General features: G+C 41.5%; 1 protein-coding gene across 4 annotated transcripts in view; it reads left to right on the forward strand.

The window, feature by feature from the left end:
• Positions 1-457: 457 nt before the first annotated feature.
• Positions 458-27,645, forward strand: part of MANBAL (mannosidase beta like) — a 40,821-nt gene continuing 13,633 nt past the window's right edge. Inside the window, exons 1-3 of one of the 4 annotated variants that reach the window (XM_016186127.2) lie at positions 544-571; positions 5,452-5,541; positions 17,498-17,705. In XM_016186127.2, the coding sequence (XP_016041613.1) occupies positions 17,556-17,705 (150 nt within the window). In that variant the 5' untranslated portion in view covers positions 544-571; positions 5,452-5,541; positions 17,498-17,555. Of the gene's footprint in view, positions 572-5,143; positions 5,297-5,451; positions 5,542-14,882; positions 14,904-17,497; positions 17,706-27,645 lie in introns of those variants that run through there. The other 3 variants (XM_060189649.1, XM_007518443.3, XM_060189671.1) reach the window with 3 other exon arrangements.

Genomic DNA, 27,645 nt, shown 5'->3' on the forward strand with positions numbered 1-27,645 from the left:
AATAAAATTAAGGTTTCCATAAACGTTTGATGAAGTGGGCTAAAAATGACAAAGGTGGGGGCCGCGTGGTAGCACATCCGTTTAAGTGCACATAGTGCAAAGCCCAAGGACCCACAGAAGGATCTCGGTTCAAGGCTCCAGCTCCCCACCTGCGCGGGGGGAAGGGGGATTGCTTCACTAGCGGTGAAGCAGGTCTGCAGGAGGTGTCTATCTTTCTCTCCCCTTCTCCTTCCCTCCTCTCTCAATATCTCTCTGTCCTATCCAACCACACAAAACGAAAATAAAAATGGCCGCCAGGAGTAGTGGGTTAGTAGTGCAGGCATCGAGCTCCAGCGCTAACCCTGGAGGCAAAAAAAACCCCGACAAAGTTTCTTGGGAAACAGAGGGGCTCTGTATATGACTACTCCGGGGGTCTCCCCAGAAATTGGACAACTACACATAGAGGTCACAAAACCTAGAAGCCCGGTAACGTGGGTGGAGCTAAGGTTGCTATCGCGTACACGTCACTTCCGGTATCCGGGTTCACAGGGCGCCATTTCCGGGGAAGAGGCGCAGTGTGACGGCGCGGGAGGTGAGTGCGGCGGCGCGGGCTGCCGGGCCGGGCGATCCGGGAGGGGCGGGGTCGCAGAGGCGGCGGGAATATGGTGATTGTAGGCTTGGCTGCCGCTGCTCGGTTGCCGCTCGGTTGTCCCCGGCAGCCGTCGGCGTCGCTTTGTGCGTGAATACGGGAACAGCTTCCTAGGGCGCTCTGGCAAGTCGCTTGCAGAGAGGAGCTCGAGTACCAGGGAGACGGCGACCTCGCCTGGTGCCGGGTCGCCCTTTAAGTTAGAACCTGGGCCACAGCCCGGCTCCTCAGCACTTGGGTGGAGTATTAGCCAGTCAGAAGGATCCAGTGGCCGGGGTTCGAACCCTGAGTGCCCTTTAATACTTTATAGCCGAGAGTGGTCTATTTGCCTCTCTGGTTCTCAGTTTTCTCCTCTGTGAAGTCGGCATAAAGGCTTGATCCGAGGATTAAACGAGGTGGCGGATGTCAAGTGCCTCGAAGCTACTCAATGCCTGTTTGCTGGGAATTGAATATATGACACTTCACACTGTAAACGATGACTACATTTGAAGTGAACAATCTTATTTTGCAGGACATCTTTATGTCCGAGTGGTCCTCCTCTGGGCATTGGTTAGTTAGCTTTGCAGAAGAACAAAACTCAAGCCCAGTTTCTAGCAGTTCTTGAGCTTACAAGCCTTTGCGCTAAGACAGTAGCTCCTAACACTTATTTTCTGTTCCCCAGTCTGTTTAAGTTGAATTATCAGCGAAAACAAACAAACCCCCCCCCCAAAAAAAAAAAAGTTTACTTATTAACAAGAGAAAGGGAAGGAAGGAGAATCAGCATCATTCACATGATGCTGGGGGTCAGACTGGGAACTTCAAGCTTTTAAGTCCACAAACTCTGGGCACAGTACAAACTTTTTAATTACTTCATTGGAATCCACGAGCCCTCTACCAACACACTTGGAATCTAGCTTTTTCAACTTTAGAGTTAGATTTAGCTGTTATTTGTTAAGTCTGGAGAACTATACGTATCCCAAGGATTACTTATTTCCGAGCGTTGAGTTTTAAAAAATAAATTTTAGAACAAGTTTTAAGTTTACAAGATTATTGCTTGATGTTTCAGTTCATTCCCATATAGTCACACCCAGTTTCCCTTACTAATGCCTCATATTAGTAACAGTACATTTATCACAATAAACTGATAACTAAGTTTTTATTGGCCAAAGTGTCTGCTTTGTTCAAAATTTGCTTTGTTCTGTCACCCTCACCCCACCCTCCATGTCCTACTTCTACCCAGGATATTATGCTTATTATCTCTTTAGTCTCTGCTTGACTATGATGACTTCTTAGACTTTCCTTGTTTTAGATAAACTTGACTGTTTTGAGTAGTACCAGTCAGATATTTTGTAAAATGATCCTCAGTTGGGATTTATCTGATGTTTGTCCTTATGATTACTCTGAGATTATGGTTCCTGAGAAGGAAGACCACGTTACATCAGTGGTAATATTATCAAGGTGAATTATTACTGTTGATATTAATCTGGTCACTAGGTTGGGGGTAGGCAGAGTTTTCCACTGTAAAGGTAGTTCCCTTTCCATACTATGTTCCTGAAAGAAATTCATAATGTGTAGCTACACCACACTTAAGGAGTATGGAATTTGGTGTATTGCACCAAAGTAAAAGACTCTGGGGTGGGTGGGTGGGGGCAGAGTACAGGTCCTGGAAAAGGATGACAGAGGACCTAGTGGGGGTTGTATTGTTAAGTGGAAAATGGAAATGTTATGCATGTACAAACTATTGTGTTCACTGTCAAATGTAAAACATTAATCCCCCAAATGGAATTATACTTTACACTTTTTTTTTGTTTCTTTCCTTTTTGTTCTTTTTTTTTTTCTTTTTCTACTTTTTTTTTTAAATTTATAAAAAGGAAACACTGACAAAACCATAGGATAAGAGGGGTACAACTCCACACAATTCCCACCACCAGAACTCTGTATCCCATCATGGGGCCCATTACATCTGTTTGGGAATCTCAGGACTCCCGACTAGGACCCCAGCTGATGGGGTGGCCTGATAGTGACTAAAGTGTCATCATTAAAGTATGCCAGTCTCTTGCCCTTATTCAGCTTTTGCAGTCCTTATTTTGGTAATGATAGCTTGGGAATGAGTGAGGTAAGTATAATCTTACTTTGGTGCCCTACTCCAAACTCAGTCAGATCCTGCTGTGAATTTCCCTCTCTGTTCTCAACTTCTGTTTATGAGTGGGATCATCTCATACTAGTCTTTATCTTTCTGACTTAGCTCACTTAACATAATTCCTTCTAGCTCCATCCAAGATAGGTCAGAGAAAGTGGAATTATGCTTTACACTTTTTTTTAAAAAAAATTATTTATTTATTTTCCTTTTTTTGTTGCCCTTGTTTTTATCATTGTTGTGGTTATTATTGTTACTGATGTTGTTGTTGCCGGATAGGACAGAGAGAAATGGAGAAAGGAGGTGAAAACAGAGAAGGGGAGAGAAAGATAGACACCTGCAGACCAGCTTCACTGCTTGTGAAGCGACTTCCCTGCAGGTGGGGAGCCTGGGGCTCTACCCGGGGTCTTGACCCGGGATCCTTAAGCCAGTCCTCGAGTTTCGTGCCATGTGTGCTTAACCTGCTTCACTTCAGCTCAACCCCCGCTTTATACTTTTTAAGATAGATTGTCTGCATAAATTATTTTGAATTCTTCTATGAAAAATGTCTATTCTTTATATACTTATTTGTTCAGCCATTTATATCAGAATGGATTCCTGGGTATATTTATTTTCATCATTGATTAAAATCCAGCTCCACTTTTGCTGAAATTGTTACGCTTTAGGCCATTAGGAGCTTTTTGGCTGACTTGCACTTGACATGCATGTGTTCATTTTTCTTTCTTTAAAAAAAATTTTTTTTCATTATTATCTTTATTTATTTATTGGATAGAGACAGCCAGAAATTGAGAGGAAAGGGGGTGATAGAGAGGGAGAGAGACAGACACTTGGAAACCTGCCTCACTGCTTGCAAAGCTTTCCCCCTGCAGGTGGGGACTGGGGGCTCAAACCTGAGTCCTTGTGCATTGTAACATGTGTGTTCAACCAGGTGTGCCACCACCAGGCCCCATTTTTCTTTCTTTTTAAAAAACTTTTTTTTTTTTTGACTTGTAGGTTTAGGCTTATGTTGTATATATCTTGTCTCAGTCTTATAATTTATCATTTCTCCAAGGAATTCTGATGTCTTTTTCTGGAGGATGGTATTAGCCATCAAGTTCTGAGTGCTATGTGTGTTCATTATTTCCAGGATGCCCTTGCTTTTAGACCCTCAACAAGAGGTACAGTCTAGTGTATACTAAACTTTGTAAATACACATGTCTGTAAGTGTTTCTGTATGTAGTGAAATTATGGTTCTATATTCTGTATCTATATTAAGCTAAACATGATTTCATACTGATGTCTTCAATCTCAACCATTCTATATTGATCATTCTTTTTTATCATCTTTTTAAAGTTATTTGCCTACATATTTATTGTTGGATAAAGACAGAGAGAACTTGAGACGGGAGGGATAGCTAGTCAGTGACAGAAACAGAGATACACCTGCAGCACTGCTTCACCACTCACGAAGCTTTCCTCCTGCAGGTGGGGACCAGGAAATTGAACCTGGGTCCTTGCACACTGTAATGTGTGTGCTTAACCATGTATACTACCACCTCTTCCCCCCACCCCGCCATGGATCATTCTAAACTCCTCTTTGGCATATCTGTTACCTCCCATTCCAACAATTACAAACTTAGCTCCTTTTTAAAAAATTTTCTTTACTGGGGAGTAATGTTTTACAGTTGACAGTAACCTGGCTCCTATAATATAGCATTCATTTACTTAATTATTCATTTATAGTATACATGTATAGTGCCTTCAGAACTGTTAATCTGTATCCTCTCTAGGAAACAGTATTTGTAAGCACATAAAGAGCTCCTTTTGCTTTTAGTCTTACTGCTCAGTGCCTTTAGTCCACTCATTTCCTAAGTTATTTTTCTGTACCTTATTCCTCTATCCATTCAGTGAAATTGTTTAATGCATTTGTAATTCATTAGATTCAGAATGACACATTTTGCATTCCATCTTGTGATGCCCTGACCTTCAGATAATTTTTTTAAGTGTGAAGATGTTTATTTCAAATTGTAGATTATAATTGTTTTTGTTTTTGGAGTAATTTAGTTTTTAATTTTGTGTGTGTCCTTTCATATTTTTATTTATTTTTAAAATTTTATTAGTGATAATATTGACTTACAAAATTACATGTCAACAGGGGTATAATTCCACACTGTTCCCACCACCAGAGTTCTGAATCCTCAATCCTTCCATTGCAAGCCACTGCAGTTCTCCCAAGGTTGCAGGCATGGTTTTAACTATCATCTCTACAACTATCTGTCTACATTTGTACATAATTGCCCCTTTTTCTTCCAAGTCCAGTCCTCTCTTCTCCAAGCCCCACAAACCCCTGTTACTACAGCTAAATGTCTTTCCCTTTTTCCTCCTCTCTCTCCTGGTCCCAATGGTGCCAGAGTTCCGAGCCCTCTTATCCTCTTCCCCTTACCACTTCTCCCCCCACTGGGAATATGGAATAAAACTGTTTTGGAGGTACAGAAGGTAGGAGTTCTGACTTCTGTAATTGCTTCTGCACTGGACATGGGCGTTGGCAAGTTGATCCATACTCTCAGCCCCCCTCAGGTAATTTTGGAAGCATTTGTATACATTAAAGTTTCTCTTTGTTCTGTAATGCTCTGTGGAGTTTGATAATGATTAATGACTTATAGTTACCATTGTTGTAGCATACAGAATAGTTTCACCTCCTTCAGGGATTATTTTTAACTTCTCTTTTTCAGATTTCACTTCAGCAATCCTGTTGGCTTTCTCTGCAAATCATATCTGTAACCTGAGAATTTACTGCCTCCACTCTTACCACCTGGCACTGTGTAAGCATGCCTTATGCCTTTTTGAGTATTAAAAGTAACCTCTTAACTCCTCTTATTCCTGTTTCCACATTTGTTCCCCTAATTCTGTTCTCAACTGAGCAGCCAGGGAACCCTTTAAATATGAGTCAAAGTCATTTCTTTGCCAAGAACCTTGTAGTGGCTCCTCTTTTACTTAGAGGAAACGCCAAAGTCCTTATAAGGGCTTTTTGGTCTTACACAGCTTGCTCAGTACTGCTTTCCTTGATCATAAAGCTCATTCCTGCTCTAGCTGTTCCTCCATCTTGGGGGATTCTAGCAGCTATTTATGACTGTTGCTTTACTTTCTTCTTGACTGCTGAAATGTCACCTTCTCAGAGAAGATCTACCCTGACCACCTCAAATGAAATAGCATCTTCTTCCTCCCTTTTAATGTGTTCTCTCTCTCTTTTTTAAACAGTAGCGTCTACAACTTGGATTGCTACTTTCTTTTAAAAACTTTATTTTCCCTTTTGTTGCCCTTGTTGTTTTATTGTTGTAGTTATTGTTGTTATTGATGTTGTCGTTGTTGGATAGGACAGAGAGAAATGGAGAGAAGAGGGGAAGACAAAGAAGGGGAGAGAAAGATAGACATCTGTAGACCTGCTTCACTGCCTGTGAAGTGACTCCCCTGCAGGTGAGGAGCAGGGGGCTGGAACCGGATCCTTATGCTGGTCCTTGCGCTTTACACTACGGGCGCTTAACCCGCTGCGCTACCGCCCGACTCCCTTAATGTGTTCTCTTAGTACACTTGACAGTACACTATCTCTGTGTATGCATAGTTGAGTACCTACCATAGGATGAAAAATTCATGGGAGGAACTAGAATAATGTCTGACACATAGGAGATATTCAATAAATAATGTGCTCAGTGAACAGATGTCTCCAACCATTTGTGTCTGGCATTCAAGGGTGAGTCTCAAGGGGTCTAGTAAATTTACGAAATGATTTGCATTTTTTGGTATTTCTTTCTTTGTTAAGTTCTAGTAGGGCTATGGGACTTCTCCAGTGTAGGAAAATTTGTGCTATTAAATAAGTCTAGAGGGGAGGGGGTAGATAGCATAATAGTTATGTAAAGTGACTCCCATACCTAACAGCTCTGAAAGCCCAGGTTCAATTCCCCCACACCACCATAAACCAGAGCTGAGCAGTGCTCTGGTTAAAAAGAAAAAGGGGAAAAAAAAAAGTCTGGAGTATGGTAAGGCTAGAGATGCTGCAGAATGCTTACCTTTACCCTGACTTATAGGCAGAGACCTAGTAAGCCCCCATGCCTTGTTGGTTGAGATAACTACTCTTTCTTGTTTTAAAGGTAGGAAACATCTTTTGCCAAATGTGATTTAGGTTTTGGAACAGACTCACGTTTGGAGGCTGCTGCTGTCCAGGAATTTATAGTGGAGCAAGTAAAAAGCCTTAAAATCCAGTGTAGTATTTCTCCAACAATAAGTAAAGTTATTTTGAATTTTAGTCAGAATATATATATATTGGGTTTTCAGAAAAGTCATGATGTATTTTTTTCATAGAAAAACAAATAAAAATGTATCATGACTAGGAGTCGGGCAGTAACGCAGCAGGTTAAGAGCACGTGGCGCAAAGCAAGGACCAGCTTAAGGATCCTGGTTCGAACCCCCAGCTCCCCACCTGCAGGGGAGTCGCTTCACAAGCGGTGAAGCAGGTCTGCAGGTGTTTATCTTTCTCTTCCCCTCTCTGTCTTCCCCTCCTCTCTACATTTCTCTCTGTCTTATCCAACAACAATGACATCAATAAAAAAAACAAGGCAACAAAAGGGAATAAATAAATAAATAAACATTAAAAAATGTATCATGACTTTCCTGACAACCTAGTATATGCGTGTGTAGATGACATCATGAAAAAAAAGCTTTGGGACACAATATTGACCCTTATGTGACATTTTCTGTTGTCATTTAGATAATTAAATAAAGTCATAGCTAATCTGGTTAAAAAGAAAGCAGTGCTGGTCGCATTCCCCTAAATGGTTTCTGTGACTCACTGATGGTCCATAGACTGCAACTTAATCTCTCTAAGCCTTGGTTTCCTCATACGCATTGGTAACACCTGCATCCCGGAGTTATGAAGTCAATGAGGTATTAATGGTGAAGTGCTGTGTACATCTAGCAAAAATTCACTCACTACTACAGCTTTGACAATGGTGGCATGTGGTGGGTGGAGTGCACAAAACGTTACAGGAAGCTTGAGGAGTCAGGACCTCCTACTTGAAAACTGAAGGATGAGTAGGATTCTTGCAACTTCTATAATCTGGAAAGGAAAACCCAGAAATACTGACATACTGACGAGGAAGTAAAGCAGAAGACTGCTAAGAATACTAGATGGTAGTTTAAAAATATACACAGTGTATGAACAGCATTTGATGTTTCCCATAACTGTATTGCAACTGTCTTCCTGTTAAACCTGCACTGCCCAATAGGCACAGCAACTACTTATACTTAAGTTAAATGAAAATGAAAATTCACTTCCATGGTAGCCATATTTAAGTGGTTATTAGCCAAATGTGGCTGGTGGGTACCATGTCTTAAGAGGACATATGTAGACCATTTCCGTTATTGCAGAGCATTCTATTGATGGTGCTTTATTAGACCCTCATAAAAGTATAGGGTATGTTTTTTATAAATATTGTGTTCATTTTAATAATCAAAAAAATTAGAAGTCATTAAAAAATTGAAGCTCATGTGTCCTTGACTTGAACAACAGCTATGGGCTCTTTCTTAAGTTAATGAAATCACAGGTCATACATAGCTGCAATCACAGTGCTTATATAATAGTTTTCTTTTTCAGTTACATTATTTTGCAAAGACATTAGGTTGACATGATATACCGTGTTAATTTTTGCTAGTTTAGTGAAGGGAGGGGAGAGTATGCCATGATATACTATGCTTGGGTTAACGGCTTTTTTAAAAAAGTTTTATTTTTATGATTAGACACATTAGTTGTTTCCTGTTTTTCAGTATTATGTATGTATGTATAGTCCTGCCTTTTTTTTTTTTTTGTATTTTTTTTTCTTTTCAATTTGCCTTACTTTAAATTGTAGGAAGTGGGGGTCAGGCAGTAGCATAGCGGATTAAGTGCACATGGCGTGACGCGCAAGGACCATTGTAAGGATCCCAGTTCGAGGCCCCGGCTCTCCACCTGCAGTGTGTGTGGGGGGTCACTTCACAAGTGGTGAAGCAGTTCTGCAGGTGTCTGTCTTTCTCTCCCCTTCTCTGTCTTCCTCTCTGCTTTCGATTTCTCTGTCTTATCCAACAACAGCAATATCAATAACAATAATAATAACCACAACAATTATTAAAAAATAAAAAGAACAACCAGGGCAACAAAAGGGGGGGGGAAATAGCCTTCAGGAGTAGTGGATTCGTTGTGCAGGCACCAAGCCCCAGCAATAACCATAGAGGCAAATAAATAAATTGTAGGAAGTCAGTTACATCATCAAAGAACAGAATCACCTTTATGGTTGTTATTCTATATTGCTTAATAGGCATGTTAAAAGAAAGTCTAGATCCAGGACCAGGCAGTGGCATACTTTAAAATGCACAGATTACCATATACAAGGTCCCCAAGTCTCCCCCTGCAGGGGGGAAGCCTCAGGAGTGGTGAAGCAGTGCTACAGGTGTTTCTCCTTCTCTCTCCCTCTCTATCTTCCTCTCCCCTTTCAATTTCTCTCTGTATTAAAAAAAAAAAGTCTCTAGCTATGGTAGCTTTGAATAGATTATTATTGTTGTTTGACTCCTGAGAACATCAAGTGTCTAGGAGATAAAGTGATAGGCCCAAAGTGTAGTGGATTGCTAATAATTGTTTGTCCACCAGCCCTCCCACTCCTGGTCTCATATTTTTATTGTACCAAATATTTATGGCATTGTTACTGCTAGTAACACTAAGTCTTAAGTATTGACATACCCTTTAGGCATATTATAAACTTAAGCTTAATAGGGCCATTAAATAATGTACATTTATGAGGTGCAACTGTGAAGAAATGTGAGAGCTTTCTTACACTTTGGTTTTCACATACTGGCACCCTGTCATGGCTGTGTGTTTCCTTCAGTGAAGCTGTTCTCACAGCTGCCTTGGAATTCACTTCAGGGCCAGTTTGTGAGCCACCCAGACAATCTGCCTAGTGTCTGAGTGGCATACCTTACATTTGACCAAACATGGTATTCCTGAGCTTGACGCCCCACCTGATTCATCCCACTTGGATCCAGATGATGCTGGGTTCTTTCCAGAAGTTAAAGCTTTACTGGGCGGATGAAGAACTGCTAGCTCTGAGAACTTAAAAAAGGCTTCAGGCTTTGGCCATTCCCAAAGAAGATAGAAGTGTTATTAAAAAAACAAGAAAGTTACCTTGTTGGCATAGGCACATGTCTTTCCTGAGTTACTACAGTTGGAAGAGAAACAATGTTTACATGTTGATATAAGTCCCTCTCTGTTTACTTAGAAGGTCATTTTTGAGGCTGCTGGGTGGTGGCACAGCAGGTTAAGCACACATAGTACGAAGCACAAGGATCCCAGTTGAACCCTTAGCTCCCCACCTACTGCAGGAGGCGCTAGAGGGAATCGGGCTTTTGCTTCACAAGCATTGAAGCAGGTATGCAGGTGTTTCTTTCTCCCTCTCTATCTCTTTCTCCCCTGTTAATTTCTCTTTGTCTATCCAGTAAAAATGAAAAATGGCCTCTAGGAGCAGTGGATTTGTAATGCTGACCAAGCCACAGTGATAACCCTGGAGACCAAAAAAAAAAAAAAGTCATTTTTGTTGTCCATTAGTCACTCATACTGGAAAAAAAAGCAGTGAAACTTGAAAGCCAAAAAGTGGAGAATAGTGCTTTGGCCAGTCTCTTTATCTCAAGGTTGTGCCATATAATGCAGGCCACTAGTGGAATTTAAAATTTGCTGGTCTCAAATGTCCATCAACTGATGAATGGATTAATAAAATATATTTATGCAATGGAATATTTTTCAGCAACAAAGAGAAATTAAGTAAAAAAATTTCTGGTCTTTATGTTTATTTTTTAATTTTTTTGCCTTTAGGGTTATTGCTTGGACTCAGTGTCTGCTCTATGACTCCACTGCTCCTGGCAGCCATTCTTAATTTTAATTTTATTTTTAAAAAAGTTTTTATTGGATAGGACGGGGAGAGAAATTGAGAGGGGAAGGGGAGATAGAGAGAGTGGGAGAGAGAAAGATAGACATCTACAGACCTGCTTTACTGCTTGTGAAATGACATCCCTGCAGGAGGGAGCTGGGGGCTCAAACCCAGATCCTTGCTCAGCTTCTTGGGCTTAGTACTATGTGTGCTTAACTGGGTGTGCCACTGCCTGGTCCCCTACTTTTTTTATTTTTAAAAATATCTTATTTATTCATGAAGAAAAGAGAGAGAGAGAGAGAACCAAGCTTCACTCTGGTACATGTGCTGCTGGGGATTGAACTCAGAACTTTCAGATTCCTGTGCTTTATTCCCTGCACCACCTTCTGGACCACTACTGGTCTCTATGTAAAAAAGAAGAAAGAAAAAGATAGTTTTTTGTATGTGGTAAAATATACACAAGAAAACTTACTATTCTATTTTTTAAGTGAATAGTAAATCCTCTCTTGATCTTTATAGACATCAACTTTAAGTAAACTCGTAGCAACTTAAAGCAAAACCACGTGTAGAAAACTAGGTCCTTGAAGAACATTTTGGGAGTTTTATTTTCATCAATGTTGTAACAAAAGAACATTGTTTGAGGATCTGTAGCATTCAGAGTGCCTAATGAGTATCACTGCTGCCTATTTAGGTATTTCATATACATGGAATCATATTCTTGTTTTTTAAAATTATTTATTTATTTATTTATTTATTTTTCCCTTTTGTTGCCTGCTGGGCTAACTTTGCAGGTGGGAGAGAGACAACCAGGGACTCATGGCTGAGCTGGGATGCAATGCAATGCTGGCTTTATTCATCTGCATTTATACTCTCCAGGAAGGAAGTGGTAGGGTGTAAAAACAGGGTGTGACTAGGAGAGGGGGCGGAGCCAAAAGAAAGTGTGAACCAGTGGGGATTAAACCAATGCCCTGTAGGCAGGGTGGTTCTCAGGTAAAGCAGTGATTATGTAAATAGACCACAGTGTTAATGCAGCAGAAGGGGTCTTAGAAGCAGAATTAGAAGCAGACCAACAGTTGCCCTTGTTTTTTTGTTGTAGTTATTATTGTTGTTATTGATGTCATCGTTGTTAGATAGGACAGAGAGAAATGGAGAGAGGAGAGAAAGACAGAGAAGGGAGAGAAAGATAGACACCTGCAGACCTGCTTCACCATCTGTGAAAGGACTCGCCTGCAGGTGGAGAGCCAGGGGCTCAAACTGGGATCCTTCCTCAGGTCCTTGCGCTTCGTGTCCTGTGCAGCGGGTTAAGCGCTTGGCCTGCTGTGCTACCTCCTGACTCCCTTATTTTTTATTTTTAATGAGAGTGAGATAAGATAGAGAGAGAAAGATACAGAGGAGAGACTAGTAAAGTTATTAAGGCTGATCCATGTCATACATGTATCAGAATTCAGTCTTATTATGTATTTATTTATTTATTTTGCCAGAGCACTGCTCAGCTCTGGGTTATGGTGATTCAGGAGAATGAACCTGGGGCTTTGGACCTCAGGCATGATGTCTCTTTGCATAATCATTATGCTATCTCCCCTGCTGAATTCCATCTCTTTGATATTTTCAGTCACATAGTTCCTAAGGATGTTTCAGTTAATAATGGACCACATGTGCTGGTGGTCTCAGTAGGCAATATCATAAAGCATAGATGTGTAGTTGATTATAACATCTAGCTTTGTGTAATTACACTCTATGATGTGTACACAGTGATGAAATTGCCAAGTGACACATTTCTCAACACATTACTGTTAAGCACATTTCTGTATCCTCCCTTTTGTTTAACCATCGTTTATTGATAGGCTCTTGTTTGTATCCATCTTTTAGCTATTATGAATGTTGCTGTGAACACTGGTTTACAGGTCTTTGCTTGAACCCAGACTTTTAATTCTTTTGGGTATATACTTAGGTTTGGAATTCCTTCCCAAGTATCATGATAGAATGGCTGGGTTATAATAGCTGATACTTCTGGTGTTTAACTTTTGAGAAGCTTTCCAGTCTGTCATTTTACTCTTTTGGTAGTGCCCTTTGATGCATAGAAGTTTTAAATTTGGATGAAGTACAGTTTCCTTTTTCTTTTGCTGCCTGTACTTTTGTTGTCACCTAAAAGTTATTGTCAAATCTGATGATATGAAGATTTCTCTGTTTTATCCTTATGAGTTTTATAAATTTAGCTCTTTAAGTTTGGATGTGTAATCTACTTTGAGTTAAATTTTCATCCTACTTTCTTTCTTTCTTTCCTTCCTTCCTTCCTTCCTTCCTTCCTTCCTTCCTTCCTCCTTTCCTTCCTTCCTTTCTCTCATTCTTGCCATCAGGGTTATTGCTAGGGCTCAGTGCCAGTACTATGAGTCTACCACTCCTAGAGACCATTTTTTCCTTTTTTCTTTCTATTAATTGGATAGGATAGAGAGAAATTGAGATAGGAGGGGGAGATAAAAAGGGAGAGAGACAGAGAAACACCTGCAGACTTGCTTCACCATCTGTGAAATGCCAACCCCACCAACACCTAGCAGGGCTCAAACCCAGGTGCATGGTAATATGTGTGCTTAACCAGGTATGCCACTGCCCTGCCCCCTAGATTTGTTCTTTTATGTGTGGATAGTTAACTTTCCCAGCACTATTTATTAGGAAGATTGTCCACCATTGAATGGTCTTGTTCAGAAAACAATTTAATTTTTATGTGAGAGTTTATTTCTGGACTCTATCGCTCTCTTTTTTTGCCTCCAGGGTTATTGGTGGGGCTCGTTGCCTGCACTATGAATCCACTGCTCCTGGAGGCTATTTTTTTCCTTTTTGTTGCCCTTGTTGTTTATTGTTGTTGTTATTGCTGTCATTGTTGTTGGATAGGACAGAGAGAAATTGAGAGAAGCCAAGAAGACAGGGAGAGAGAAAGATAGATACCTGCAGACCTGCTTCACCGCTTATGAAGCAACCCTCCTGCAGGTGGGGAGCCGGGGGCTGGAACTGGGATCATAAGGTGGTCCTTGTGCTTTGCACCATGTATATTTAACCTGCTGCACTACCGCCTGGACTCCTTATTTCTTCCATTTTTTTTTATTGCATAGGGCAGAGAAATTGAGAGAGGAGGGGAAGATAGGGGAAAAGAAGACACCTGCAGACCTGCTTCAGTGCTTGTGAGGCACCCCCTCTACATGTAGGGAGCTAGGGACTTGAACTGGGATCCTTGTGTGGGTCCTTGTGCTTCATACTATGTGCTCTTAGCCCGGTGCACCATCACCTGGCCTCTGTGTTCTCTATTCTATTTCATTGACCTCCAGTCTTACGTTAGTACCATTTTGTTTTGACTATGGTTGCTTTGTAGTAAGTCTTATAATTACAAAGTGAGCCCTTCAACTTTGCTCTTTTTTTTTTCTGAATGAGTTAAAATAATAATATAGTTTATTTAACCCAATATATAAACATATAATCAATATAAAATATTAATGAGGGAGCTGGGAGGTGGAGCACCCAGGTAAGTGCACATAGTACAGTGTGCCACGTGCGCTTAACCCGCTGCGCTACTGCCTGACTCCCAACACATAGTACAGTGTACAAGGACCCTGGTTAATAAGGGTCCTGGTTCAGCTCCCCACCTGTAGGGGGGACGCTTCATATGCAGCAAAAAAGGTCTGCAGGTGCCTATATTTCTCTCTGTCTCTGTCTCCAGGGTTGTCACTGGGGCTTGATGCCTGTATAATGAATCCACTGCTTCAGGCAGTCATTTTTTCCCTTTTATTGGCTAGGACAGAGAGAAATTAAGAGAGGGAGGGGAGATAAGGAGAGAGAGATATCTGCAGATAACATGTCTGCCCCCCGTCAATTTCTCTCTGTCCTTTGCAATAAAGAGGAAAAAATGGCTACCAGGAGCAGTGAAAAGAAAAACAAAACAAAACATTAATATACTTTTGTTCTTTTCATACTATCTTCTGAGTTGAGCATTATTTAACCAATAGTCATCTTAGTTTGGACAAGCTGTATTTCAGTTTTGCTTTCTGCCACCAGAACTTTATTGGGGCTTTGGGACTATACATTTTCACTGCTCCTAGTAGACTTATTTTTCCCTTTTTTTTCCAGTAGAGAGTGAGAGATGGGGCAATGGAGAAAAGGAGAGATACCACAGTACTACTCCCATCACTCGTGAAGCTTTCTCTTTGCATGGTGTTTTCCTGTGGTGTCTGGCGACTTAAACCTGGGTCCTTGTATGTGGTAAAGTGTGCACTTTACTGGGTGAACCATCTCCTAACCAACTCTTCCCACCCCCCAAATCATTTTATTGGGGGGATAATAGTTTACAGTACATTTCTTGACACACAAGTGTAATTTCTCCTCTCCCTATAAGTGTCTGCATGCCACTCCCACAATCAAGTTAGGTCCTTCCCTACTGCCATCATGCACTGAGTCCCCAGTGTTTTCCCACCCTACCCCCTGCCCCTGCTCTCTTCTGTCCCAGAATCCTTTGCTTTGGGGCAATCTAGCCAAGTCATCATTTTGACATTTAATAGCCACTCACAGTTACCATATTGCACAGCTCAGAATTGACAAAAATTACATTGTTGCATAGATCTCTGAAAACATAAAGGACATTATAGTATTATCAGTATACATTATCAGTAGGGGCTGATTCCATAGTAAGTTTGTCCAGCTCTTGTTCAGGCAGGCAGGAGGAAGCCACTGGGTGCCATGGTAGAAGGGGGGCCAGTTTAGTCATACTAAGATAGGAAGACAGTGATGAAGCATGCTGGGCAGGTGACACTTGAGCTCAGTCTTGGAGATAGGAGGGTTCTCCAAGCAGTCAGAGTGGGAAGGGCATTGTTGGTAGTGTGTTGCTTGGTTAAAGGCCCAAGAATTATGGGGAATTCTTGGAGTTGGACCCGGGGTATTAGAGTGGATATGTGGTATGTTTGCAACGAGTAGCTAGAGAAGTAAAATGAGACCAGCCCTTCAACCACTAGTTACTGTCTCTGTTGTCATGTCCCTAGCATCTCTCTCTCTTTTTAAAAAATATTTTATTGTCATTTATTTATTTATTGGCTAGAGACAGCTAGAAATTGAGAGGAAGGGAGAAGTAGAGAGGGAGAGATACAGAGAGACATCTGCAGCACTGTTTCACCGCTTGTGAAGATTTCCTCCTGCAGGTGAGGACTGGGGGCTTGAACCCAGGACCTTGCACATTGTAATGCCTGCACCCAACCAGGTGTGCCACCACCCAACATCTCTTATTTGGGTTCCTGGTTGTGATCATCTCACTGGCCTCCCTATGTCCATCTTGGCACCTCTTACTCTGACCCCCCAATTTAGAATGTAAGTCATCTCATGTCACTTATCTGGCAAGTTACCCAGTCAAATTGAAAGTATTGGAGTCTGGAGCTGGGTGATGGCACACTTCTTAGAGCACACACCTTACCATGTACGAGGATCCAGGTTCAAGTCACCACCTGTCAGCTTCATGAGTGGAGCAGGAGTCTTCCAGATGTCTTTCTCCCTGTCTTTCCCTTTCCTCTCAATTTTTCTATCTCTATGAGACAGACAGACAGACACCAGGAGTAGTGGATTCACTATGCAGCACTGAGCCCTAGTGATAATCCTGGTGATAATTTAAAACAGTACTTTAAATAATGAAGTGTCAGGGTCCTCCAGCCTCCCCCCCCACACACACACACTCCTCTTTTCTTTCTTACTTCCCCTCTCTCTCTCCTAAGTGCCCATCTCTGGCTGATTTGGTGTTGTTTCCCACCCTGGGGCCTCTGCACTTGTTTTACTCTTTGCCTGAATGGCTCCATCTCACACTTCACGCCACTGCCACTCTATTCCCAAATCATCAGAGAGATGCTGTCTTCATATATAAAATAAAATAGTGCCCTGCTTAAGTTCTTTTCAAAACAGTTATCACTGTCTAACATATCATGCTCTGGATGTGGGCTTTGTCTGCCTCTGTCTTGAGGCACAAGTCCCAAGAGAGCAGGGATATCTGCTTTGCTCACTTTTCAGCACTTGTTGACTAACTGTCCATTGAATGAATATCTGGATAAATAGATAAACAAACAACTTTCAGTAAATATGTTTTGACATTTTTGTTGAAATGTTTGCATTTTCTCTAACTTTGTTTTTAGAAAAAATTCAAACATAAAATGTGTTGGGAGATAGTCTAGTGACTATTTCTATATTTTCCATTTAGCTTCAACAGTTATTAACATCTCACCACAGTTCGTGTGTGTGTGTGTGTGTGTGTGTGTGTGTGTGTGTGTGTACGTGTATGTGTTAGAGGAACCAGTGAAAAGTCAGTTGTAGGAGGTTGGGCCGGTGGTGCACGGGGTTAAGTGCATATAATACAAAGTGCAAGGACCTGTGCAAGGATCCCAGTTTGAACCCCAGCTCCCCACCTTTAGGGGGTCGCTTTATAAGCAGTGAAGCAGGTCTTCAGATGTTTGTCTTTCTCTCCCCCTATCTTCCTCTCCTCTCTCAATTTCTCTCTGTCCTGTACAATAAAATGGAAAAAAATGGCCTCCAGGAGCACTGGATTCATAGTGCAGGCACCAAGCACCAGCACCCTGGAGGCAAAGTAAAACAAACAAACAAAAGTCAGTTGTAGAAATGTAACACTTAGTGGTCGGGAGGTGGCGCAGTGGATAAGGCTTTGGGCTCTCAAGCATGAGGTCCCAAGTTCAGTCCCCGGCAGCACATGTACCAGAGTGATGTCTGGTTCTTTCTCTGTCTCTCCTATCATTTCTCATGAATAAATAAATAAAATCTTAAAAAAAAAAATAAAAGTGACACTTAAATCATTTGCATTTAGAATTGTCTCTGGAGAGTGGTGAGCCAAAGGAGACTTCAGGCAGCAGGTAGCTGTGATCATGGCCTCTGAACTGGACTTCTCACCTCCTGAGGTGCCTGAGCCCACTTTCCTGGAGAACCTGCTACGGTACGGACTCTTCCTGGGGGCCATCTTCCAGCTCATCTGTGTGCTGGCCATCATTGTACCGCTTCCCAAGTCCTACGAGACGGTGAGTCTGTCCCTGTGAGTCTTAGCTCCTCTGGGCCCCATGTACTAGAAATTAATGTCACAATTAAAATGGATCAATAAGGATGATGTGGGACTTGATGGGTTTAGTGTGTACCAAATTCCACCTGATGGATGGCATTAAACCACATAACTATACTTTGTTTACATGTGTTAAACAAATGTTTATTAGCGCCTAAAACACACTAGCTCAGTTGAAACACACTAGCTCTGGGCCAGAAAATAGCTTACTTGGTAGAGCTCACACTTTACCCATACCAGGGACCCAGATTTGAGCCCCTGGATCTATGTAGGACAACCATGCAAAGCATCAGGGGAAGCTTCATGAAAGATGGAATGATGCTGTGGTATCTCTTCTCTCTTTCCCTCCTCTTTTCTGTATCAATCTGAAATTTAATAAAAGGTTGGGGAGTGCTGGACAGTGGCACACATGGTTGAGTGCACACGTTACCATGCCTAGGGACCCAGGTTCAACCCCCCACCCCCACCTGCTAGGGGGATGCTTCACAAGTAGGTCTGCAGGTGTCTCTCTTTCCTTCTCTATCGCCCCTTCTCCTCTCAATTTCTCTTTGTGCTATTAAATTAAAAAAGAAGGGGTGGGGGTGGGCAGTAGTGCAGCGGGTTAAGCGCAGGTGGCGCAAAGTGCAAGGACCCTCGGAAGGATCCCAGTTCCAGCCCCCAGCTCCCCACCTGCAGGGGAGTCACTTCACAGACGGTGAAGCAGGTCTGCAGGTGTCTATCTTTCTCCCCCCCCCCTCTGTCTTCGCCTCCTCTCTCCATTTCTCTCTATCCTAACTATGACGACATCAATAACAACTACAACAATAATAAAAAACAAGGGCAACAAAAGGGGAAAATAAATAAATATAAAAAATGTTTAGAAAAAAAAGAAAAAAATGGCCATAGACAGTAGTGGATTTATCATGCAGGCACTGAGTCCCAGCAATAATCTTGGTGGCAATAAAAAAAGAAAAACATCCTCTAGAAGCACTGCTGTCATACATGCATTCACTGCAGAGGTCCTCGCACAAAGAAATAACACACAAGCAAGAAGGAAGGAAGGGAGGAAGGAAGGAAGGAAGGAAATCGGTCCAGGAGGTGGTGCAGTGGATAATAAAGCATTGACTCTCAGTTGTGAGGTCTTGAGTTCAATCAATCCCTGGCAGCACATGTACCAGAGTGATGTCTGGTTCTTTCTCTCTCCTCCTATCTTTCTTATTAATAAATAAATAAAATCTTTTTAAAAAAAGAGAGAGAAAGAAAGAAAGAAAGGGGGAAGGAAGGAAGGTAAAGGAAGGAAGAAAGACAGACAGACATGGTTTCTGTCCTCAAGGAGCTTCCAGTCCTCAGGAGAAGGACAGATAGGAAACAGATACTCTCCTATTTTTCCATGAGAAGTACAGGGTATGGTGAAGGTGCATAGGAAGGAAGAGAACCTAATCCCAGAGCTAACACTAGGCTGTTCCCCTTCTCCCAGGGAGAGGGAACTACATCTTCAAGGGTCCTAGGGAGGAATTAAGGAAGAGACTATTTCAAGGAAGTGAAGGAAGGTCACACAGAGTGCCAAGAGAATATGAGAAGTATAGCTGAGGACTGTCCCAGAGGGCTTTAAGTTAGAGAGTAACACCATCAGATTGACCCTTTTGTTGCTTTGACACTCATTTTTTGACAGTGCTACCCTATCCTTCCACAACACCCCCTTATCTCACAGCATTGATTTGTTGGAGAAAGCAAGTTATTGTCAGGTATTCATACCCAGGATTTGGCTGATTGCTTCTTTGGCATCGATTAACATGTTCCTCTTATTTTCTGTCAGCAGGCATTTTGACCTAGAAACTTAATTAAATTCAGATCAGGTAATTTGGTGAGAACACCTCATAGCTATTGCTGTATACTTCCTGCTATGATAGCAACAGGTACATGGTGTCTGGTTGTCACACATTTAGAGGTTCTAGGTTGATCAGTGGGTTCAGGTGGTGTTAGCTGACTGCTTTATTATAAAATCTCTGCTGTCTTTCACATAAAGGGTTTCTGCATTCACCCATGATCATTGTTGAGATCTGTTATTGCCTTCTGTATTTATTGCAGGGGTGGGGAACCTTTTTTTTGCCAAGGACCATTTGGATATTTATAACATCATTTTCAGTTCATATAAAAATATCAATTTTTCTTTTTTCTTTATTGAGGATTAATAGTTTGCAGTCAACAGTAAAATACAATAGTTTGTACATGTGTAAGTAACATTTCTCAGTTTTCCATATAACAGTTCAACCCCTTCTAGGTCCTCTTCTGCCATCATGTTCCAGGACCTGAACCCTCCCCTCCACACCAAAGTCTTACTTCAGTGCAATATACCCAGTCCAAATTCTGTTTTGTGTTTTCTTATTTTTCAACTTTTTTTTTATTAGTGTTTTAATAATGATCAACAAGATTGTAGATAAGAAGGGTACAAAGAAGTGTCATATCCTATTCCCTCTATTGGAAAGTTCCCTATTCTTTATCCCTTTGAGAGTATGGATCAAAGATCTCTCTGGGGTGCAGAAGGTGGGAGTTCTGGCTTCTGTAATTGCTTTTTTGCTGGACAGAAGCATTGACAGGTCAATCCATACCCATAGCCTGCATCTATCTTTCCCTAGTGTGGTAGGGCTCTGGGGAGGTGGGGGGTTCCAGAATACATTGGTGAGGTAAAAATATCAATTTTAAAATTAACAATCAATGTTGCTTTTTAAAAAAGCCCTTAGATTTATTGAATTTTTTTTCTTTCTTCTTTACTATCACCAGGGTTAGTTATTGCTGGGGCTTGGCACCTGTATGACAGATTTGCTCTTGGTGGCCATTTTTTCCTTCTTTTTTGATAGAGACAGATATTGAATGAGAAGGGGAGATAGGGAGAAAAAAAGAGAGACACACCTGTAGCACTACTTCACTACTCATTTCTGTCTTTATCACCACCCAGCCCTCAAAATAAAAATTTAACAAAATTATAATTACATTTCTGCTCAGATGGCTTCAGTGGGAGCTCCATCAGGCTGTATAAAATTTTTATCTACCTGGGAAGCTTGTTAGAGATTCATTGCTGAGAGTTTTCAGTGAGGACAGGTTATATGTTATAAGCAACCATTGCCTACCACAGATCAAAATTCTAGATATCCTGAGGGAAAGCATGCATACAGTGTAAATCATACTGTTTGCACAAGCTGTATAGACACAGTGAAACTTTGTTACAAGTTCTGTAAATTATGGGAACCACTCAAAACCCAACTTCCTAGGTGCCAGCTAAGTGCCAACCTTGCTAGTAGATATTTGTAAGGTGCTTTAGAAAACTCTATGTATGGGTGGGGATAGGTGGTAGTGCAGAGGGTTAAGCACACATGGCACAAAGGTCAAGGACCAGTGTAAGGATTTTGGTTTGAGCCCTCGGCTCCCCACCTATAGGGGGGTTGCTTCATGGGCAGTGAAGCAGGTCTGCAAGTGTCTTATTTTTCTCTCCTCCTCTGTCAATCCCAACCTCTCTCGATTTCTCTTTGTCCTATCTAACAATAGCAATGGCAACAATAATAACAGCAACAGGGTAACAAGATGGAAAAAATGGCCTCCAGGAGCAGTGGATTCATAGCGCAGGCACCGAGCCCCAGCAATAACCCTAGAGGCAAAAAAGGAAAAAAAAAAAAGAAGAAAACTATATATGTGGCACACCTGTAGTGTACTCATAATTAAAAACAATTATTTTGATTATTACTACAACAGTAAGACTCAGCATAAATGTTAAGGTTTCTTTGTATATGTTATACTTTTTCATACATAGAGCACTTGAATGAATCAAGAATCTCACAGAAATAGGGAGTCGGGCAGTAGCACAGCTGGTTAAGTGCACATGGTGCAAAGTGCAAGGACTGACATAAGGATCCCGGTTCAAGCTCCCAGCTCCCCACCTGCAGGGGAGTCACTTCACAGGTGGTAAAGCAGGTCTGCAGGTGTCTGTCTTTCTCTCCCCCCCGCCCCCTGTCTTCCTCTCCTCTCTCCATTTTTCTCTGTCCTATCCAACAACTACGACATCAAGAACAACAATAATAATAACTACAACAATGAAACAACAAGGGCAACAAAAGGGAATAAATAAATATTAAAAAAAAGAATTTCACAGAAACAGACCTTTTTGATCCAGTTTTTTAATTCCAGTTAGAATGAGAGACACTAATGTACCACTCCACCATGTATGGCATGTCCTTTCTATTTTGTTCATGGTGTAATCTTGTGGTGCCAGAGGTCACATATGGTAAGATATGCATGTACCCTATCCAGGGAACTATCTCCCAGACCCCACTTTGTGGTTCTTTTTGTACCTTAGAATGTGTCTCAGTCGGGATGCACAGACATTTAGTAATTCTTTACTTTGTATGGAGATGTTCCACCATCAGAAACAGGCTAATTTTCTTTACCATGCTTTTAATTTTTAAAGATATTTTTAAAAATTGAAATTATATAAAGCACATATATAAAACACAAAAGTAAATTTCAGTTGGATCAAGTGCTTGTATGTTAGACTTGGATGTTAGAAACTATCAGATACTTAGAGGAAAATATTGGCTGAACTCTTTTCCGCATAAATTTTAAATACATCTTCAATGAAGTGAATCCAGTTACAAAGAAGACTAAGGCAAGCATAAACCAATGGGACTACATCAAATCAAAAAGCTTCTGCACAGCAAAAGAAACCAGTATACAGAGACCCCCTCACAGAATGGGAGAAGATCTTTACATGCCATACATCAGACAAGAGTTTAATAACCAAAATGTATATACATAAAGAGCTTGCCAAACTCAACAACAAGAAAACAAATGACCCCATCCAAAAATGGAGAGAGGACATGGACAGAATATTCACCACAGAAAAGATCTAGAAGGCTGAGAAATCCATGAAAAAAATGCTCCAAGTCTTTGATTGTCAGAGAAATGCAAATAAAGACAACAATGAGATATCACTTCACTCCTGTGAGAATGTCATACATCAGAAAAGGTAACAGCAACAAATGCTAGAGAGGTTGTGGGGCCAAAGGAACCCTCCTGCACTGCTGGTGAGAATGTCAATTTGTCTAACCTCTGTGGAGAGCAGTCTGGAGAACTCTCAGAAGGCTAGAAATGGACCTACCCCATGATCCTGCAATTCCTCTCTTGGGGATATATCCTAAGGAACCCAACTCACCCATCCAAAAATATTTGTGTACACCTTTGTTCATAGCAGCATAATTTGTAGTAGCCCAAACCTGGAAGCAACCCAGGTGTCTAACAACAGATGAGTAGCTGAGCAAGTTGTGGTGTATGTATATATATATATATATATATATATATATACACACATATATATATACAATGGAATACTACTCCGCTATTAAAAATACTGATTTCAAAAGGATGACAGAGGACCTAGTGGGGGTTGTATTGTTATATGGAAAACTGGGAAATGTTATGTATGTATAAACTATTGTGTTGAATGTAAAACATTAAGTCCCCAATAAAGAGATAAAAAAAGTGATTTCACCTTTTTCAGCCCATCTTGGATGGAGCTTGAAGAAATCATGTTAAGTGAAGTAAGTCAGAAACAGAAGGATGAATATGGGATGATCTCACTCTCAGGCAGAAGTTGAAAAACAAGATCAGAAGAGAAAACAGTAAGCAGAACTTGGACTGGAGTAGTTGTATTGCACCAAAGTAAAAGACTCTGAGGTGGGTTGGGGGAGGGTTCAGGTTCTGGAAAATGATGGCAGAGGACCCAGTGGGGGGGTGTGTTGTTATGTGGAAAACTGGTTAGTGTTATGCAGGTAGAAACTATTGTATTTACTGTCAACTGTAAAACAATCTTCCAATTAAAAAAATTTTCCTTTCAGCCCATCTTGGATGGAGCTTGAAGGAATCATGTTAAGTGAGATAAGTCAGAAACAGAAGGATGAATATGAGATCATCTCACTCATAGCTAGAAGTTGAAAAACAAGATCAGAAGAGAAAACACTAAGCAGATCTTGGACTGGAGTTGTATATTGCACCAAAGTGAAAGACTCTGGGGTGGGTGGGGGTCAGAGTTCAGGTCCTGGAACATGGTGGATTGTATTGTTATGTGGAAACTGGGAAATGTTATGCATGTACAAACTATTGTATTTACTGTTGACTATAAAACATTAATCCTCCAGGGAGTCGGGCGGTAGCACAGCAGGTTAAGCACATGTGGCGCAAAGCGCAAGGACCAGCATAAGGATCCCGATTCGAGCCCCCGGTTCCCCATCTGCAGGGGAGTTGCTTCACAGGCGGTGAAGCAGGTCTGCAGGTGTCTATCTTTCTCTCCCCCTCTCTGTCTTCTCGCTCCATTTCTGTCTTATCCAACAACAACGACATCAATAAAAACAACAATAATAACTGCAACAACAATAAAAAGACAAGGACAACAAAAGGGAAAATTAAAAAAAAAAAAACATTAATCCTCTGATAAAGAAATTTTAAAAAGTAAATATAAAACATTTTCCAAAGCTGAAACTATATAGGAGTGGGGATTGACTCAGCCATGGCATGCAAGTCTCCTAAGTGGTAGTCCCTGGGTTTGATTCTTGCCACTGCAAAACAGCAGACTGATAACAAGGTAGTCACAGATGTTTTAATTTTAGTATCCTTTGCCCTATGTATTTCCCTTTTTTTTTTTTTTTGCCTCCAGGGTTATTGCTGGGGCTCAGTGCCTGCACCATGAATCCACTGCTCCTGGAGGCCATTTCCCCCCCTTTTGTTGCCCTTGTTGTTGTAGCCTTGTTGTGGTTATTATTGTTATTGTTCATGTTGTTCGTTGTTGGATAGGACAGAGAGAAATGGAGAGAGGAGGGGATGACAGGAGGAGAGAAAGATAGACACCTGCAGACCTGCTTTACCGCCTGTGAAGCGACTCCCCTGCAGGTGGGGAGTGGGGGTTCGAACCGGGATTCTTACACTGGTCCTTGTGCTTTGCGCCACGTGTGCTTAACCTGCTGCGCTACTGCCCGACCCCCCCTATGTATTTCCCTTATAGGTGATTATTTTATTACATTGACTTGTCCTTTGTTTCTCTTTGAGAACATAAGCAAATACATAAATATTGTATGTATAACATATACCTTCCTATTGGTATTCACTCTTTGATAAACAAAGCATGGGCATACAGTAAACACATCTTTTGTATATCTTGTGATGACTGTGTCCTAGAGATCCTTGTGTCCATCCAGCTTGTGTATTTTTGAGGATGGGGATTTAGTGATTCACTGAGTAGCCTGTGAAAAGGAGAAGTTATTGACTAGAAGTAGAGAAGGAGCTGAGTACAGTTTTACACAGGTGCCTTTGAAATGCCCAGGTAGTGGGTCCAGGCAGTGGTGCATCTCATTGAGTGCACACATTACCACGTGCAAGGATCCTGTTCAAGCCTCCGGTCCCCTCTTGTAGTGGGGAAGCTTTTAGAATGGTGAAACAGGTCTGCACATATCTCTTCTTTTTACTACTTCTCCACCCCCCCTTCAATTTATCTCTTATATCAGAGAGAAAGAGAGAGGGAGGAAAGGGGGAAAAGGAAAAATTGACTGCCTGAAGCAGTGAATTTGTCATGCAGTTGTTGAGCCCCAGTAATAACCTAGTGGTAAAATAAAATAAAATAAACATGTCTAGACCATTCTGTCAAGTAAGTAGTTGGATCTATAGGTTTGCAGCAGGAGGAAGGCCTGGACTAGGTGTTGAATGGCTTTTGAGATTTTTTTTTTTTTTTAATATAGCACTGGGGAGGGAACCCAGGGTCTAGCTCATGCAATACCATTGAGCCACCTCCCTAGATAACATTTTCACCTTTTTTTAGGGGCGGGGGAATATATTACACAACATCCGTTTACCATCCGTGGAGTTCCCTGGGGCGGGAGCCTACTCAGGGCCTTACATAGTAAGGTGTGTACTCAACTTGGTAGGTCTCCTGGGCCCAACATTTGGAACTTGAGATGTAATTGGAGCTTTGGGAGATGATGAATTCTCCTAATGAGGGGTTATGAAGTGAGATGAAATGAAGGCAGATGCCAGAACCTAAGGAGCATCAGCTTCTTATTGAATGTGGTCAGACTCATGGCCTCTGGATTATTCTGTTCACTTTTTTATTTTTTATTTTTTGAGAGGGAGATCATGATTAGAGTTTTTTCACCCACAACTTTATCATATTCTAAAATCTTCAGCCCCTGTGCTCTGTCCTCACAGACATGGCCTGCCATTGGACCTTATAAATTGCATTTTTATTGTCACTGGTTACTGATGATGCCTGCTGAGTCTTCAGGGAAGGGAGTGATGAATGTTTTTGTTTTAGTGGTCTGGGAGGTGGCGCAGTAGATAAAGCATTGGATTCTCAAGCATGAGGTTCCCAGTTCAATCCCCAGCAGCACATGTACCAGAGTGATGTCTGGGTTTTTCTCTCTCTTTCTGTCTTTCTCATTAATAAATAAATTATTTAAAAAATATTTTTGTTTTATAGTCAGCAGTGTAGTCAGAGATGTGTGACCTTGTAAAAAGCTGCTGTTGCCTCCTGTTCTTAAACCTTTGAGGCTAGCCACTGAGGTCTGTGTCAAACTAGGGAGGGAAAGGTACCCTTTGCTGATCTTTCTGAGGTCTGTGTGTGGTGCTGGTACCTGCAAGATTCCATTGCTCCTGGGTCAATTTTTTTTTTTTTCAACTTTACTGTCTCTTTCCTGAGGAAATATTGACTAACAGAATGATTTTTCCCCCCTTGCTACCAGGGCTTCATTGAGGCTTCATGCTTGCATGATTCCACTGCTTTTGGCAGATACTTTGTTTTCTTCAGCTAGATAGTGAAAAGCAGAGGGAGAGAAAGATCGAGGAGAGATACGACATCACTGCTTCACTACTCATGAAGCTTTCTTCCCCTTTTGCTTTATGCTTCCATGTGTTGGGAGCTTGAATCTGGATTCTTATGCATGGCAGTGTGTGCTTTACTGTTTTACTTCTTAAAGTTTCAGATAGAGAGAAAGGCAAAGAGAGGAGAGGGGAGGGAGACAGAGAGAGAGAGAGGCCCCTCAGCACCACTCCACCATCCTTGGTGCTTGGTGCTCATATGTAGTACCAAGGCTCAAGCATGGGTCCCTGTTCTGTATAAGGCATGTGCTCTACTGGCACTCTTAGAGGTTTTCGGTGGCACTGTGGGTTGAGGTCATTTGAAGGAGGGAATTGGTATAAGGATGGACAACAGACTTCCACTGTCCCATCGTATACTACTTGATATTTAGAAATTAAATTTGGGTAGCCTGGGAGGTGATGCAGTGGATAAGGGTTTGGACTCTTATGTATGAGGTTCTCAGTTTGATCCACAGCATCCCATGTGCCAGCATGATGTTCTGGTTCTCTCTCATAAAGATATAAGTAAAAAAAAATTTTTTTTTAAATTTTTTATTTATAAAATGGAAACACTGACAAGACCTTAGGATGAGAGGCATACAGTTCCACACAGTTCCCACCACTAGAACTACATATCCCATCCCTTGATAGCTTTCCTGTTCTTTATCCCTCTGTGAGTGTGGACCCAGGATCATTATGGGGTGCAAAAGGTGGAATTCTGTAATTGCTTCACTGAAAATGGGTGTTGACAGTTCGATCCATACTCCTAGCCTGTCTCTCTAAAAAGGCCTCTTCTAAGGACCTTCCCAAATGCAAACTTTTCCAGAAAGAATCACCATCTAGTTACAGACCCTTTTGCTTAGGCAGAATCATTATAAGGTAAGGGGATGGGCCTCATTTTACAGGAAAGGAGACCAAAGCACAGGGCATTTACCCAGTAAGGCCCCATCACTCGACCCTTTACTCTGACATAGCACTGACAGTTAGCTCTACTATCCCCTGACTTCAGGAGAGAGCTGCTACTGCAGACTTCA

The sequence above is a fragment of the Erinaceus europaeus genome, chromosome 1, assembly GCF_950295315.1.
Source record: "Erinaceus europaeus chromosome 1, mEriEur2.1, whole genome shotgun sequence".
Classification (NCBI taxonomy): domain Eukaryota; kingdom Metazoa; phylum Chordata; class Mammalia; order Eulipotyphla; family Erinaceidae; genus Erinaceus; species Erinaceus europaeus.